This window comes from Rhinoraja longicauda, chromosome 5, assembly GCF_053455715.1.
Source record: "Rhinoraja longicauda isolate Sanriku21f chromosome 5, sRhiLon1.1, whole genome shotgun sequence".
Lineage (NCBI taxonomy): Eukaryota > Metazoa > Chordata > Chondrichthyes > Rajiformes > Arhynchobatidae > Rhinoraja > Rhinoraja longicauda.
In genome coordinates this window covers 25,436,452-25,454,155 of record NC_135957.1, presented here as the reverse complement: position 1 = coordinate 25,454,155, position 17,704 = coordinate 25,436,452, and the positions used below count along the sequence as shown (strand labels likewise).

General features: G+C 43.0%; 1 protein-coding gene across 1 annotated transcript in view; it reads left to right on the top strand.

Moving 5' to 3' along the window:
* The window catches only part of elp3 (elongator acetyltransferase complex subunit 3), a 67,453-nt gene that overhangs the window by 3,077 nt on the left and 46,672 nt on the right, over window positions 1–17,704 (top strand). The window contains exons 2-8 of the mRNA XM_078400069.1: window positions 505–604; window positions 2,675–2,813; window positions 3,376–3,446; window positions 4,483–4,546; window positions 7,637–7,705; window positions 8,438–8,592; window positions 16,454–16,615. Coding sequence (XP_078256195.1) covers window positions 505–604; window positions 2,675–2,813; window positions 3,376–3,446; window positions 4,483–4,546; window positions 7,637–7,705; window positions 8,438–8,592; window positions 16,454–16,615 — 760 coding nt within the window. The remainder of the gene's footprint in view (window positions 1–504; window positions 605–2,674; window positions 2,814–3,375; window positions 3,447–4,482; window positions 4,547–7,636; window positions 7,706–8,437; window positions 8,593–16,453; window positions 16,616–17,704) is intronic.

The window sequence follows — 17,704 nt, the reverse complement described above, 5'->3', positions numbered from 1 at the left end:
CATGTTATATTTCTAAGCTAAATTAAATTAAACTAAACATCCAGGTGTAGCAAATGATTAATTGTGCAAACGGCACTAGCCTTTTATAAATAGTTTTGTTGTGCGTTGTCCAATATGCATTAGCTCGAGCTCTATCTACCACTCCAGTTTAAAGTTTTCTTTACTGGTTTCAATTCAAGACTTCCCTCCTTCATTTCCTCTGTATAATTAATCACTGAAAGCTCAGTTGGGAGATCATTGGAGTCGTCTCTAAATTTGGTGTCTCTGAATCGAGCCTTTATTCACTCTGGCCAATCTTGTCGGCTATGCCGCTTGTTACCTGAAACACTGGGATTCCCTTCCCAGACTTCTCTGTGTTTCTCTTCCTTTGTCTGATTTATTTAGATTTTTGGTCTCTCATTGTAAGATTATATCTTTAGCTTGCCATCCACAACAATCTGCTCACTTTGGAATTTTTACTGTGTGAAAGATGTTTATTAAAAGCAATGTAATTAACTTTTCTAGTGGAGTTCAGCCATGCTGAGCGGATGATGATGACAATTGCCGATGTTCTCAAAGAGCTGATTGAAGCCCATGAGCAGGGAAAGGATATTAACCTGAATAAGTGAGTATCAGCACTGGACTACTCTAAGTATTTACAAGCAGATTTGATATTTGGCATAAAAATGTTTGAGCGCCATCTATTTAATACCAAGAGTTTAGAATATGTAAGAAGATGCCCAAAAATATATGTGCAGTGACTTGGTCACTTTGTTTTGCTGAAGATAAGAATGATGAAAGGCCCAGATTAATGCCCTCTTCTCATTCCCACATCACTGTCTACTGCCCTCTCTTTTTTAATACCTTTCTTTATTGTCACCTCTTTCCACATGCAATGTTCGATCATTTACAGAATTGGACGCACTAAATTGGTGATCGTGTAAGCCTTTTACTTTCCCCAAGTAAGCAGATAAATAACGTACTTGGAGTTTCCAGTGGTGACAGCAGTGCCATGCAGAATTCAGCATTTCCCACTCTGTTATGATGAGTGAGTGACTTTTCCATCTGTTAAGTGAATTCCATCATTCAGTAGTTCAGGTCTGTGTATCATGGCTTCATCTGTCTCCTTTGGTTTTGCAGCCGTTCATCTATCTGAAGAACACATCTATTGATCTGAATTATAATTTTTTTAAATTTGACTTCCCCTTAACAGCTTTTGGAGATGATATTTCAGATGTCCACGACTCTGTTACAAAGTGCTTTCTAATATCACGTTAGATGGTTTAAGTCTAGTTTTAAGATTATATATTCACCCAAGCTAACTTTTCTCACCTACCCCATTGAACTTCCTTCCTTGAATTACAAATCATATTCATAAATTATCTGCTAAACCTGTGGTCAGAACAACGAAAAGGTGGACGAGCGAGGGCATTGAAAACCTACAGTCCTGCTTTCACTGCACTGATTGGAATGTTCAGGGAAGCAACCACGAGCCTCGAAGAGTACACACAGACACTGTGACATCCTATGTCAGCTTTTGCGAGGACAGTTACATTCCCACGAAGACCCGGATCTGGTTCAACAACAGGCCATTTAGATCTATAGGTTCCTCCACCATTCAGGACGATTTTGGTTGATCAGATCTTTGGCCTTGATACCTTTGACATGATTCCCACAATGAAGCAAAGCACCACTTGATCTTGGAGGTCTGAAACAAAAAGAGAAAATGCCAGAAAAACATCTGGCAGCATCTGTGGAAATAATAATAATAATGGTAATTTATTAGCCAAGTATGTTTTGCAACATATGAGGAATTTGATTTGCCATACAGTTATACCAATAAAGAGCAACAAGACACCCAAATAATTTTTTAACATGAACATCCACCACAGCGACTCCCCCACATTCCTCACTGTGGAAGGCAAAAAAAGTTTAAGCCTCTTCCCTTCTTTGTTCTCCCACGGGGTCATGGATCAATGATGTTTCGGCCTAAAGAAGGGTAACCTGCTTAGTTATTCCAGATCTTGTGTCTTTTGTCTGCATTTGACTTTTCAAGTGTGGCAACAGTGCAGTACCCTCAATTGAAAGAAGTCTTGGTGAATAGCTGCTTCAGCTGAAAGGAGTGTGTGCATCTCTGGATGGAGAAATGTGGAAGCCCTCGACTTCTATGTCCAGTCATAGAGAAAATAAAGCATTATTTAAAAAAAGGATCCTTGAAGATGGAAGAGATTATATATTTGAGTGCAGTTAGACTGCAGACATCTGAACGACCATGATCGATGCAAGGTCTTCCAATGTTTTTGGCCTCTGTACTGAGTTTTATACTGCAAGTTAGAATGCAATATGTCAATACAAATTCCCAATCCTTAACTAGCTGCTGATTTTAGATTCCAGTGGAGTTGGGGTAACTTTGTTTCATCTGAAGGTTTTTATTCAAATAGCCTATCAATGTTAAAAAAAAAAAGACAGCTGGAGTAATTCAGCAAGTTAGGCAACATGTCTAGAGAACATGTATAGGTGGCACTTTGGGTCGGGGAAACTGAGGAATGGGTCCAGACCCAAAATGTCACCCATCCATATTTTCCATAGCTGCTGCCTAACCCCAGAGTTATTCCAGCACTTTGTGTCCTTTTGCGGTTTCTTGTTTCTATATCTAATCAATTAACATTGTTCCCCTCATTTTTATTTGAAAAAGAGTGAAAACGAAGACTGCGTCAAAGTATGGACTGACCTCGCAGCCCAGGCTGGTGGACATTATTGCAGCTGTGCCTCCTCAGTACAAAAAGGTGTTGTTGCCAAAACTGAAAGCAAAACCTGTACGAACAGCCAGTGGGGTAAGGATTCAAGTTCTGAGCAACCAAAGAAGTACAAAAATATGCACATACACACTTCATGGAGAGCAAATCCTAATGTCTGAGCTCTTAAATGGTTGAACTGGAGCTTTATTTTGTTTCCTATTGTATAAATCTGTCGGTACATCTGTTTGCATCCTTCCATTTTATTATTGTGTTTGATCTCTGTATTTTCTTGGGCATTTATTTCCTGGATGCAGTGGCAGATGTTAACTGCACATTTCTTTCTTGAGGGAATGGTCACAAAAATAAAATAGCTATGTAATTAAATCTTTCTCTGTCAAATACTGCTCACTCTGTTGCGTTTTGCCTTTATTTCAGATTTCTTGTAATTTGGTTTTATTTTTATTTTTTTAGTTCCTTTAATGATTTTCAGAAGCGTAACTACTTCATATCCTGGTGAGGAGATGCTTCCAACATGGAGAAAGATGATTAAACCGTGGGCTGGATTATTTTATTTCATTTTGAGCTCGAAGCCACACATGTAATATCCAATTCGCCACTGCTCTTTGTCTCTCATTGATTCTGCCTCCTCTCTTCACAGATTGCTGTGGTTGCAGTGATGTGTAAACCACACCGATGTCCTCACATCACTTTCACAGGAAATATTTGTGTGTAAGTACTCAATTCAATGACACATGATTGTCACAGGTGCCTAGGTACAGTGAAATGCATTGTTTTCCATACAACCTGATAAAATGATACAAGACCTCACCTAGGCAGTATACAAGAGGCGCCATGCTTCAGGCGCCGAGAAAGTTACAAAAGTTCACCGAACAGTCCTGCCTCCTACCTGCCACTACACATGGCAGCAGGTGGCAACCCGCCGGGTCCCACCGATCTCGGCTACCCCCCCCCCTCCAGTCTGAACAGTCAGAACATATCTTCTGAACATAAATTTACCTTGCACCTGCCCCAATTCTTTCAATCAACTTGTTTGCCAAAGCCTCATCCTTGAAACTAGAATAGTTTGACACTCCACTAATGATTGACGTCTTCAGTACTAAATATTTGTTGTTTCTCCAGGTCCAGAAAACATTGGGCTGGACATTGCAGGGAAATGCCAGTAGTTTTGTGCCAAATTGCTGGCATTATCTCCACACAACTATCGGGAAATTCAAAACTCTTGTTCAAATATAAAAGCCCCTGATATTGACGTGACGTTTCTCCCCAGCTACTCCTCAGTATTGCACTTCATGTCAATTTGCAGAATTCCCAAATAGCAACACTGGTGAATCTACCCAGTGAACCTGCTCGAGGTTGGAACTGGTTCCGGAACAGTGAGCCCATTAATTTGAATGGCTGGGAATGACTACAAGGGACAATGTACATTTTAAAACAATAATTAATTGTTTGCTTTGGTGTTTTTGGTTACTTTGTGTTTTAAATGTCTTTTTTTAAGTTCTGAAATTTTAATATAATTTTATGGTTGTTATTAACTTTCTCGGTGAGAGTGATCAGCAAGCAAACTGGAATTGGCACTGACTGTCAAAAGTAAGAAGATGATTAATTTACAAAACCTGTATTCTTGATTGAGCAGAAAGTTGAGCTAAATAGACAATAACTTGCAAGGAGCAGAAGAATCAAAACAAGTCATTTAAACTTCTGGCCATTTTATAGTTGTCTGTAAATTTTGTTTTGTGAACTCTAGGTACTGCCCTGGAGGTCCTGATTCTGACTTTGAATATTCAACCCAGTCATACACTGGATATGAGGTAAGGAAGCCTGTTAGATTGCCAGACAGTTTACTGATGCTCAGTGATTATTACTTGGTTGAGAGCTGCTATGAAACTATCTTTTTTTTCGAGCAAAGAACCATAAAAATGTCCTGATTGAAATGCACCAGTTCAGTAATTTGAATGAACTGTTTATATAGATATCTCTGTGTGGGCTTATCTTTGGCTCTCAGCTGTTACCAATGCATCAGGCAGGCTATTGCGAGTATTGCGCTTGAATCACCAGATAAACCTATAGTAGCCACTTTTTAATCCTTCAGTGATAACTCTGGCTGTACATTGATAACTCGGTCTGTGAAATATTACAAGAAAGTTCCTTTCACACATGCATTAACTATCCACATTGTTGCCCCTTTCTCTTGTGTTCTTTTTACTTACTACTTGACTCCCCTCTTTTTCTTTTTCCGGTTATGTTAATGTTTTTATATATTGCATTAAAGCACTGATAACTCGCCTAAAGTTTTGGGAGCATATAGTCTTTCTATACATTTTACCAAAGAACAACTTCATCCAAGGCCATAAGAAATTGCAGAGAATTGTGGACACAGCCCTGACTATCATGCAAACCAACCTCCCTTCCATTGACTCCAATTACACCTCGTGTTGCCTCGGCAAGGCCACCAGCATAATCCAGGAAGAGTCGCACATTGGCCACTCCCACTTCTCCTCTCTCCCATGAGGCAAAAGATATAGGAGTATGAAAATGCACAGCTCCAGATTCAAGGACAGTTTCATCCCAGCTGTTATCAGGCAACTGAACCATTCTACCAACAACTAGAGAGCAGTTCTGAACTACTATCTACCTCATTGTAGACCCTTGGACTATCTTTGATCGGACTTTACTGGACTTTATAACTCAAACTCAAATGGAGATCACTACGACATGAAATATGGCCCAATGTTAATCATACCATTAAATAACTTAAATTGAAGAAAATATTCCAGTGTGATATGCTTTTAACGAGTGGTCCGGTTCCCATCTGGCAATTAAAAACAAGAAACATGGTGGTGGTGATCACCCGACAGAGGTTCATAAAATCATGAAGGGCATGAATAGCTGTAGTCTTTTTCTCCAAGTAGTCTAAAACTAGAGGGCATAGGTTTATGCTGAGTGAGGAAAGACTGGCCAGGGAACTGAGGCACAAACTTTTTGCACAGAGGATGGTGCACACATGGAACAAGCTGCCAGGGAAAGTGGTAAAGGCAGGTAGAATGACAACATTTAAAAGGCACATTGACACATATTTTTTTTATTTTATAATTGTACAGAGATACGATGAAATGCTTGTTCTGCATGCTTTCCAGTCAAATAATACTATAGGTGAGTACAATAGATCTACTTCTAGAACAGCACACAGTGTATGGATAGAAAAAAACCACATGGATAGAAAAGGTTTAGAGGAATAAGGTCAGGTGCAGGTAAGTGGAACTAGCTCAGTTAGGCATAAAAAGCTGGAGTATCTCAGCGGGACAGTCTGAAGAAGGGTCTCGACCTGAAACGTCACCCATTCCTTCTCTCCAGAGATGCTGCCTGTCCCGCTGAGTTACTCCAGCTTTTTGTGTCTTATCTTTGGTTTAAACAAGCATCTGTAGTGGCCTGGCGGAGGCCAGAGAAAAGGCAAGACGCCAGGCAGTGTTTTGTTAGATTGCTTTATTAGGCTGTGAGCTGGTGCCCACAGCGTAGTTCTCCAAGGGCTGATCCACGCCTTCCCTTGGTCTGGCTTTTAACTCCTTTCACCTGTCCGTCACGTAACGAGGGGGCTGACCCGAGGAGTGGCCTGATCCGCCACAGGACCCCCCCCAAGAACCGGAGGTACAAAACGGACAGGAGGGCGCACGAGGCGACCAGCCCGGGTGCGCATCATGACCGGCGCAGGGACCGGCGACTGACCGACAGGTGGAGGGGTCGTAGCAGACACTGGAGGGGGTAGCTTGGACGGGGGGCGACCGCGCGGGCGGGGCTGTGCAACCGGCACCGGCCGATCAATGTCCACGTGTGCCGGCTTCAGCCGTGCGATCGAAACAGTCTCTCTGCGACCCCCCATGTCCAGAACGAATGTGGCCGAGCCGTGTTGTAGGACCCGGAAGGGGCCCTCGTACGGCCGCTGGAGAAGTGATTGGTGTGCGTCCCTGCGCAGGAACACGAACTGGCAGTCCTCCAGGGCGGCAGGGACGTGTGGCTGGAATGTCCCATGACGTGATGTGGGCACAGGTGCCAGCCTGCCCACCGTCTGCCGAAGACGTTGCAGGGCGTCAGAAGGCTGCTCCACTCGACCGTGCGCTGGTGGGATGAACTCCCCGGGAACCGTCAAGGGGGCCCCGTACACCAACTCGGCGGAGGAGGAGGCCAAGTCCTCCTTGGGTGCGGTGCGGATCCCCAGCAAAACCCACGGTAGGGCGTCCACCCAGTCTGGGCCCGTGAGCCGAGCCTTCAGGGCAGCTTTCAGCTGGCGGTGAAAGCGTTCCACCAACCCGTTCGACTGTGGATGGTACGCCGTAGTGTGGTGTAGGCTGACACCCAAGAGTCTTGCCATGGCCGACCACAGTTCCGAAGTGAACTGTGGCCCCCGGTCGGATGTAATGTCCAGTGGCACCCCGAACCGGGCGATCCAGTGCGCCGCCAAGGCCCGCGCGCAGGTGGCCGTCGAGGTGTCTGTAGTTCTTTCTTACACATAGCTCAGTTCGGCAACTTGGTTGGCTTGGACAAGTTGGACCGAACAGCCTTTTTCCATGCTGTTCTATGTTTCTATAACTGACATAATGAGAAAATGTTGCAAAAACTCAGCGGATCAGGCAGCATCTGTGGAAAGGGAAACAGTTACAATTACAGGTCTAATTTGTTGTAACTACTTGTTTCTCTCTTTCCCAGATCTGATGACGAGTCCCAGATCTGAAAAGTTGACTGTTTTCTTTCCAAAGGTACTGCCTGACCAGCTGAGTGTTGGAGCAATTTCTGTTTTTATGTTTGAAGTCCAGCCCCTGTAGTGTTGTTTTATTGCGACCTAACTATTCACATTGTTTTTGGAATTTGCCTGCATTTATATCTTTGTCATTGTTCCCTTTGTATAGCCAACTTCAATGCGAGCCATACGTGCAAGATATGACCCCTTCTTACAGACGAGGCATCGTGTGGAGCAGGTATGTGGAGACCTGTCGTCTTTCCCGTCAGCAAATATCTGTCAATGTTCCTTGATTCAGTTGCTGCTTTTTAACTCCAGTGCATGACAGAGCAAGTGATTTAGAAATATTCGAGACGATGGAACCACCACCATTTTAATATTACGAAATTTCAATAAACAAGAGATTTTGTATCTTCTAGAGGTTTTTATAATTGTGTTCCATTCATGACTTTCTTCCCTCGACTCCAAAACTTGATCTTCCTTTCCACCCTGCGCATTTATCCGATTATCCACTCTTTAATTTTCTCCTCAGCCCACCTTGTTTGCTCTTGCGAACAACCCAGCTCACTCTGAAGAAGGGTCTCGACCCGAAATGTCACCCATTCCTTCTCTCCCGAGATGCTGCCTGACCTGCTGAGTTACTCCAGCATTTTGTGAATAAATCACTCACTCTTTCCTCTCTTCGGTCTCCACCTGCATCGTTTGAGTAATTCTGACCTTGGAGGTCTTTTAATTGATCCTGTCTGGAAGCTGGAAAGTCAGTGGTACTATTAATATGATAGTTGGGTTGGGATGTGGGATGTGTTATTTTGTTGATATGGTGGAAACATAAATCTTGGGGCAGTTTTGCAGTAGCAAGTGGTGTTTATAGGAAGCGTGTTTCATTGATGTATTTTAATTACGCAAAACATTATATTGGGTTAATTTGACCCAATATTACATTTACTCTGTTTCCTTTTCCTCCATTTAGTTGAAACAATTAGGACACAGTGTGGACAAGGTTGAGTTCATTGTGATGGGTGGGACGTTCATGGCACTCCAGGAGGAATACAGGGATTACTTTATCCGGAACCTGCACGATGCCCTGTCAGGGCACACCTCCAATAATGTGGCAGAGGCTGTCAAGTAAGTAAAACTTTGAAAAACTTTGGCAAGTTGTTAACATTAGAATGCTCAGGAAGCTCTTGTTGCATCAAGGTGCCGAGACCTCTCTGTCTGGATGGTTCCTAGGTTGCAACACAGAGTTACACCAGCCTGGCCGCGATTCTCTGCACCTCTGCACACTGACTGCAAATGTACTGTCCCCGGCATTAACAGCACATTTCCAGCAGAGGGCACCCCTCTCACAGATCTGTGAATGACCAGCCTTTCCAGGGTAGACAAAGTAATATGCACTCGCACTTTGAGCAGCAACATCTTTACGAACTCTTTCAGACACCAACTGACTCTTCATGTGCACTTTAACACAAAGTTTGATCTGAGTCATGTGAAATCTGACCACCGATGGTCAGGGGCTTCCTCATAGATTATTTTAAATTGCAGATTCTGCATCCAATTGGCTGTGAAATTTCCAAATTGCCAGTGTGCAGAACTTGCACTGTGGCCATTCCTGCCATTTTCTTTCTCTACCTCATCCTTGGTTGCCAGGTTCCTGCACCTACCTTAATCATATCATACCGGCCAAAGGCAAGGCTTGGGCACCTTTTAAAAATGTGAGTGGAAAGGTGTGATGAAAGTTATTACATTTTTTCATTTATTTTTCTTTGTTTCTGCAAGGTTTATTGTGATGTCTCACTGGTTATGGTCTTATTCATCCTTTTCATTGTTTCTGACCCATTTATTTTAATGCTTCATCACCCTGTCGTACACTCAACTGCTTGTGCACCTGCTTTGACAACTATTTGTTTCCCCTTTGTCTGTCCTCCCAAACTCACTCTCATCCCCACGCTGTATCACCCGGACGCCCAGAGCTCCAGGTCCCTTGTGCCTCACGTTCCTGTTCCCCTGATACTGCTGTCATGACAATTGTCTCCTCAGCTACTCTTTGTCACCCATCCCCTCCCCCCATTCCCTTGCTCATCCCAGTCGACGTTACTGCCATTGAAGCTTGTGCATAGAGTTGAATCACGAGTAAATTAGTCATTATTTAGAACACAAACGTCGATCTGTATTCCACTTGATGATGTGTTCCATCGTTGGTTCTGGCCAATGAATAGGATGACACAATAAAACCCTCTACCTCTTTAGTTGCTCTGTGTAACGTTGCAAAAGTTCTGCTGCCTATTACAGACTAATAAAAAATGGGAAGTAAAATTGGGATCTCTGAGTTAATTGTTAATCAATTTGGACAAGCATCATGAAATTCAATACATCTGCCTTAAAGCCAATGACCATGATGTCCATATGTTGTTCTTCCTTTTAGTGAAATGTTTAGAGACTCCTCTGAAGAAAATCTGTTGCAATGTCCCATTTTCTATAGTATTTCTGCCAGTTTGAGTTAAATTTAAAATAAGTTTTGTGTTGAACCGTCACCTGATATAGTATCAATTATGAGATGGATGACTGGGCCACTTAAAACAGCAGGAACTAAGTTGCATCAATTCCAGTGTGTGAAACCCTTTTGTCTGTGTGAAACCAAGCAGTGCTCTTTTAGTTGTCTTGATCAGTGATTGCAAACGCGTCTCAGCATTGCGTCAAGGTCATGTTTTTCTGCTACAGACCCGTTCAAAGCTTCTCAGAACTTCCAAATATGATGCCAATGAGGCAAAGCTAGCTTTTCTTTCCATGTTGCAAGTATTGTTGCTCCCTCGTCCTTTTCCATTGCTGTGGGATTGTGGATAAAGTGACTGCTCCTCTAGTGCTCAGAGGTATGTGGACCAGTGATCGATTGTTTGGTTGATAGTCGTGATCTTTCCTAATAAAATGGTGTGAAATAAATTGAGCTTGGACAGACATCAAGCTGCTGTTGGATGTGACTTTATACAGAGGGAACCTGCCCAAATTATATAGAAGGAGCCTGCCCATAAACATGAAACTATGAGGAGTGTAGTCGATGTAGGACTAGACCGATGTGGAATTCACGTGAACATCGTGCTGTAATAGAGATCTACTCGGTGAGTTGAGAGAACCCTGTACCTCCCTGGTGCTAACATCAGGTTGTATCTTGGCAAATTTATTGGAAGCAAAAGCAGGTTTCTGACAAAGGATTTGATGTGGACACAACCAAAAAGCTATCAAAGGAAGATTATGATGAATGCCAAGCCTTTGGGAGATTGGGAAGGTTTGATTTTGGCAAAGATTTTAAAAGCTGAGACAGATTCTATCCCCCTCTCAAGCAAGGAAGTGCCAGGAAAGTCCAGTCCAGTCCAGTGAGCCTGACATCAGTGGTGGGCAAGTTACTACAGGGAATTCTGAGGAACAGGATCTACCAGCATTTGGATAGACAAGAACTGAATGGGGATGGTCAGTACGGCATGTGCCTTAGTGGGAAAGCACAAATTTGAGTTTTTCAAAGAGGTAATGAAATGGATTAGTGATGACTGGGTGATGGACGATGAGGAAAGCTATCTAAAAGGATCTGTATGAATTAGGGAAGTAGGCCAAGGAACGGCAGGTGGAATTTAACTCTGACAAGTGTGAGGTGGTGCACATCGGTAAGATAAAACAGGGCAGGGCTTGTAAAGTAAATGGTAGGGCCCTGGAGTTTGTTGTACGGGCACAGAAACACAGTCCCTGAAAGTGACACAATGATGAGGAAGATGTTTTAAAGCATTTGCAAGATGTTGCTGAGGCCACATTTTAAGTATTGTGTGCAGTTCTGTTCACCTTGCTATACGAACAAATGTAATTTAACTGGAAAAGGTGCAGGAAAGATTCACAAGACTGTTACCAGGACCCTCGAGCTTCAGTCAGAAGGAGGGCCCGGATATACTGGAACTTGTGTTTACAAACGTTGTCCGTGCTCCCCGTGGGATGGTCATCAAGGAAAGGTTCCTGATTGATGTTAGAGATTACTGACCTTAATATGGCAGTTAGGGAAGGAGGGTGAAATGTTCAAGAGAGAAGTCGTAGCACAAAGCCCAACATAATGTTTCCTGCATGAGTGAAACTGGCTTTTGAATGGGAGATCCATGGTTCTGTCTAGTTATACTATTTAGAAGAAGAGGAAAATTGTGTTAGAGGACTGAATGTGTCGGTGATGGATGAGAGTGTTGGGACGTCACAGATTCATTCTCCCCATGGAACAGTCTGAGAATCATGGTGTGGGAGGAAGAGTGGTGCAATGAGCCTGCAAACATTGATTGTTCGATTACAGTTTAGGTCCAGAAACTATTTTTAATCATTTTAAGCATGGATTTCAATGAGATTTAAAGCATTTGGTGATTACATATCGATTGAAGTGCACCATTTATCAGTAGATGGTTTTTTAAAAATGATTTTGTAGTTGCTGAGATGATTTGAATTTTTTAGAGTTACATGATTGCTTTGTTATAAAACAACATTTTTCCCCACCTACGTCAATGTTCTGGTTGAATCAGGCAGCTTGGAAGATAGGCTACATGGAGATTACATAAGAGCAGATCTGTCATTGTGACAGCTGGGCAGGTTCAAATGACGAGCAGCCAGGGACTAAAAACTGCAGTTAATCACAATAAATGCGAAAAATTAGCTGAAATGGGTGGCAAAGTAATTTTTAATGTTAATTATCATCCACATTACAGCACAAGAGGTAGTTCCAAGACCGGAAAAGCAGCGAGCAATTTGCCGGTGACGGTGGCTGCTCCTCTGCAGACTCCTTGCAATTCGTCAATGTTTTGTGCAAAAGTGACAGAACAGTTTTGCTGTATTATACCAGAGAGAGTTTCAAATATTGGTGCCTTAACCTCTTGACAGTTGCATAACCTCTATGGACTTCTAAACACTATTTTCCATTTAAAATTCGGCTAGCAATACCAGAAAATTAAAGGTCTCGAAGAAACCGAGATTTAATCAAGAAATAGTACTAGAGTAGTTGGTGACTAATCTGCTGGAGTTCATTGAGAATGTAACTAGTAGAATAAATAAGGGGGAACCAAATAGATGTGGTGCAATTGGATTTACAGAAGACTTTTTGTTAAGGTCCCACGGGAAGATGGTCAACAAGGTTAGAACTAGGAGTTGGAAGTAATATGCCCGACTGAGAGCACAAGGTGCAAATAAACTGATCTATCTAAGGTTGGCATGATGTAAGTTGCGAATAATCACAGGGATTGGTGCTTGCACCCCAGCTGCATCAGTGATCTATATCAAAGATTTGGCTGAGGGGATCAAATGTCATATTTCTAAATTTGCTGATACTAAATGTGGGATTATGGAAGTGGAAGGTATCACAAAATGCTGGAGTAACTCAGCGGGTCAGGCAGCATCTCTGGAGAGAAGGAATGGGTGACGTTTCGGGTCGAGACCCTTCTTCAGACTGAAGGATCAGTCTGAAGAAGGGTCTCGACCCGAAATGTCACTCATTACTTCTCTCCAGAGATGCTGCCTGACCTGCTGAGTTACTCCAGCATTTTGTGATACCTTCGATTTGTACCAGCATCTGCAGTTATTCTCCTACACAACGTGTAAGTGGATGTAATGCGACTTCAAAAAGATATGGGTAAGCTAGCCGAGTGTACAGGAACATGGCCGATTCGGTGGTGAGGTGGAAGAATGTTAACCTACCTACTTTGGTGCAGAAAGTAGAAAAACAGCATATTTTATAAGCGGACAAAGATGGAGTAATATTGACGTCCAAATGAGACCACGTGCCATTGTACAAAAGCCACTGAAATTCTACTTGCAGTAATGCTTTGGCTTTTATTACCAGAGTGTTTGTGCAGGAGTTATGATGTGTTACTGTAATTATGTAGTGCTTTGGAGAGACTAAAAAAAAGTACATAAATAGAGGAAGTGCTGCAAAGATTAACTAGACTGGTTCTAGGGATGTTGTGTTAGCAATGTGAGGAGAAATTGATTAAACAAGGCATGTATTCTCTGAAGATTAGAAGAATGATAAGCAATCTCAATGTATCAAAAAGTGCAAAAATCATACAGGCTCAACAAATTAGATGCAGGGAATAACTCCTCTGGCAGAATTAAGAACCACGGGTCTTCCCAAATAAGGGCATGGCCATTTCAGACTGAGATAAAGAAACGTTTCTTCATTCATTGAGTCTTTAGAATTCTGTACTTTGGAGGCTTAATCTTGAGTTCATTGAAAATCATTGATTTCTCGATGTTAAGAGAACTGCGGCATATGGGGATAGTGCCGGAAAAGGACATTGAGGTAGAAAATCCGTGTTGGTCAAATGAATGATGCAGAAGGCACGAAGAGATAACTAGCCTTCACTTGCTCCTATTTCATATGGTCTTCAGTTCATTCATTGTCCCTGTATTTACTGACTTATTATGGCTTCAAGTCCCAAAACCCAGAGCTTTACAATATTCAAAATCCTTGCTTGACCTGCACACAACCTCTTCCAGCTTCACAATATGTTCATTCACTTCTGTGCATTCTACTTTCCTACAATCCATTCACATCAAACCCTTTGGGCTACCTCTATAATTTCCTCCATAAATCTTCCTGCCATTCTGCAACTCATTCTTACTCACGTGGATGCTCCACTGAGTGTCAAATGTAGATGGTTAGACCTGTTGGAGACGGCCCATTAGCCGGCACTTCGGTGTCGCAGATGTTACTTGCAATTTATCAGCCCGAGCCCGGACGTTCTCCAAATCTTCTTGCATGCGGGTATGGACTGCTTCATTCGCTGAGGACCTGCAAATGGAATTGAGCACTGCACAATCCAAGGTTTCAAGGTCAGTTTATTGTCACATGTACCAGTAAAGGTACAGTGAAATCCATCAGAGACTCTCGCTACTTCTGATGTTATATTGGAAGGAAGGTCACTGATGAACCAGCTGAAGGTAGCGGGTCCCAAGGCACTGCCTGTGAAATTCCTGCACTCTTGTCCTGGGGCTGGAGTGATTGATCTCTAACAACCAGGAATGACTCCAATCACTGGCATGTTATCCCTTTGATGCATTAGACTTCATTTTAACCAAGGTGCCTCAATAGGACACTCTATTAAATGGTGCCTCGAAGTCACGAGCAGAAAGTGTCACCTTTGCTCCAGAACTTGTTGCTTTAATTCAAGTTTGTTGCATGGATGACAACTGCTCAGTTATGTTTGGACTGGTGTGTATGAGGAATGGGACACCTCATCTCAACAGATTCATTACAAGCCTGACATACAAGTGTATAATTCTAATAGAAGAAGAATAATTAACTGTACTGTATTCTCTCTGGGCTCTCTGAATAAGGTTTGAACATTTATGTATGTACTTATGAGTGCCAGTAGCATTGTCACTGACATCTTCGTTACCCTGAGACCTTGGACAACTTGTACAGTGACTAGCTGCACATTAACAACTGTAAATCCCCCACTGCTCCCCTCCCCCAAGGTGTCTCCCAAGGCTCAGTCCTTGGCCCCCTCCTCTTCATCCTCTACCTGTTCCCCCTTGGTCAATTAATCCGCCGTCATGGTCTCAACTTCCACTGCTTCGCCGATGATATCCAGCTCCTCATCTCCACCAAGTCAATCTCCCCCAACACACACTCTACACTGACAAACTGCATCACTGAAATATAATCTTGGCTTCAATCAAATTTCCTCAAACTCAATTGCAACAAATCTGAAATCATCATCATTGGTCCAAAAACGCTCACCAAATCCACCCAAAACTTCATCCTCAACATTGATGGTCTCCCAGTATCCACCTCCCCTCACATCCGGAATCTTGGAATCATCTTTGATCAAACCCTCTCCTTCGACAAACACATCAAACACATCACAAAGACAGCCTTCTTCCACCTCAAAAACATTGCCCGTCTCCGTCCATCCCTCTCCTCCACAGCTGCAGAAACCCTCATCCACGCCTTCATCACCTCCCGTCTGGACTACTGCAACAGCCTCCTCTATGGCGCACCCTCAAAAATCATCAGTAAACTTCAATACATTCAAAACTCCGCTGCCCGTCTACTCACCCACACCCCGATCCGTGACCATATCACCCCCGTCCTTTACAAACTCCACTGGCTCCCCATCCCCCAGAGAATCCAGTACAAAATCCTCCCCATAACCTACAAAGCCCTCCATAACCTGGCCCCATCCTACCTGACCGACCTCCTCCACAGGCACACTCCCACCTGCACCCTCCGCTCTGCTGCTGCCAATCTCCTATCCCCCCACATCCGGACCAAACTCAGATCCTGGGGAGACAGGGCTTTCTCCATCGCTGCTCCCACCCTATGGAACTCACTACCCCAAACCGTTAGAGACTCCTCCACACTCACCACATTCAAAACATCGCTGAAGTCTCACCTGTTCAGTACTGCCTTCAACCACTGAAGGTCACCTCACCTTCTGTCTCCTTTCTCTGTTCGTTTACTTATTTACTTATTTATCTATTTATTCATTTCCCTATGTTCTTTAAATCTCTGTAAAGCGTCTTTGAGTATATGAAAAGCGCTATATAAATAAAATGCATTATTATTATTATTATTATTTTGCTGCTGCCTTCATCTAGGTGATCATTACATCAGTGAAGGTATTTATTCACAAAATGCTGGAGTAACTCAGCAGGTCAGGCAGCATCTCAGGAGAGAAGGAATGGGTGACGTTTTGGGTCGAGACCCTTCTTCAGACTGATGTCGGGGGGCGGGACAAAGGAAGGATATAGGTGGAGACAGGAAGATAGAGAGAACTGGGAAGGGGGAGGGGAAGCGAGGGACAGAGGAACTATCTAAAGTTGGAGAAGTCAATGTTCATACCGCTGGGCTGCAAGCTGCCCAGGCAAAATACGAGGTGCTGATCCTCCAATTTCCGGTGGGCCTAACTATGGCACTGGAGGAGGCCCATGACAGAAAGGTCACATCAGTGAATGTTTTTTAAACTGATTTCAGGTACTCTGAGCGCAGCAATACCAAATGCGTTGGGATCACGATTGAGACCAGACCAGACTACTGCCTGAAACGCCACCTCAGTGACATGCTGCAGTATGGGTGCACACGGCTAGAAATTGGAGTACAAAGTGTCTATGAAGATGTAGCCAGAGATACTAACAGGTGGGTATTGCTTTAAAACCAAAATACCTTATACAGGCATTTTCAAAAATATGCGTTTGAGGAATAGGAACAGGCGAATCCCATTTAATGCTGACGTGCTAACCTCGGTGTAATTTTGAGGCTGAGTCTTCTACTTCCATGAAACTGACTGATCTTTGAAAGCAGCAAATGTGTAACTGCTTCTTTGCTGCAAATTGTCCTTGGAGTGAGGTCAACAATTTATCCTTCCTGTCGTGTAGTGTTCAGAACTGAAGAGCAATGTGGTATGGTCAGAGCAGGACTTTTCACAGATGTATTCCCGTGTTCCAGCTCTCTAGATATACATGCAACTGTTACTTATCACATCTTCTCATAGTTGAGAAGGAACGTTTTCACCCAGAGAGTTGTGAATTTGTGGAATTCTCTGCCACAGAGGGCAGTGGAGGCCAAATCACTGGATGAATTTAAGAGAGAGTTAGAGCTCTGGGGGCTAGTTGAATCAAGGGATACGGGGAGAAGTTGGGCGCAGGTTACTGCTTATGGATGATCAACCATGATCACAATGAATGGCAGTGCTGGCTCGAAGGGCCGAATGGCCTCCTCCTGCACCTATTTTCTATGTTTCTATCTATGTGTTATTGGTAATGTGATTATCGCACATTTTGTCACTTACAGATAGAAGCATAGTTGATAGTCCAAAACAAATCTGTGAGGCATCTTGAATGAATCCTGAAGATTGAATTCCTACCTTTATTTTTTATTCTTTTTCATGCTATTCAATCTGTTTTCCTAGCGAATCAATAAATGTTCCACAATTCCGTTATTTCAACTGCAGCACACGATGCCTTGTCGGGTATATTATGAAGTGTCTTCTGGCATGTCTCAACAGTGTACAATTTTGAAATAAAATACAATATACTTCCCACAATATAATGTATTGAAGTATACCTAATATTCTCTTCCTTGTTCTGTTTTTTTTTTTTTAACTCCCCCTTGTTCCATAACAAATGTCCCCTTGCCCTCCATGGCCCAGTGTTCTTTTGTGTTCGTTAAAAGCTTGACTACAGTGATGCTCAGCTGTTGTTGCCTCTCAGCTCAGTGTACACTTGA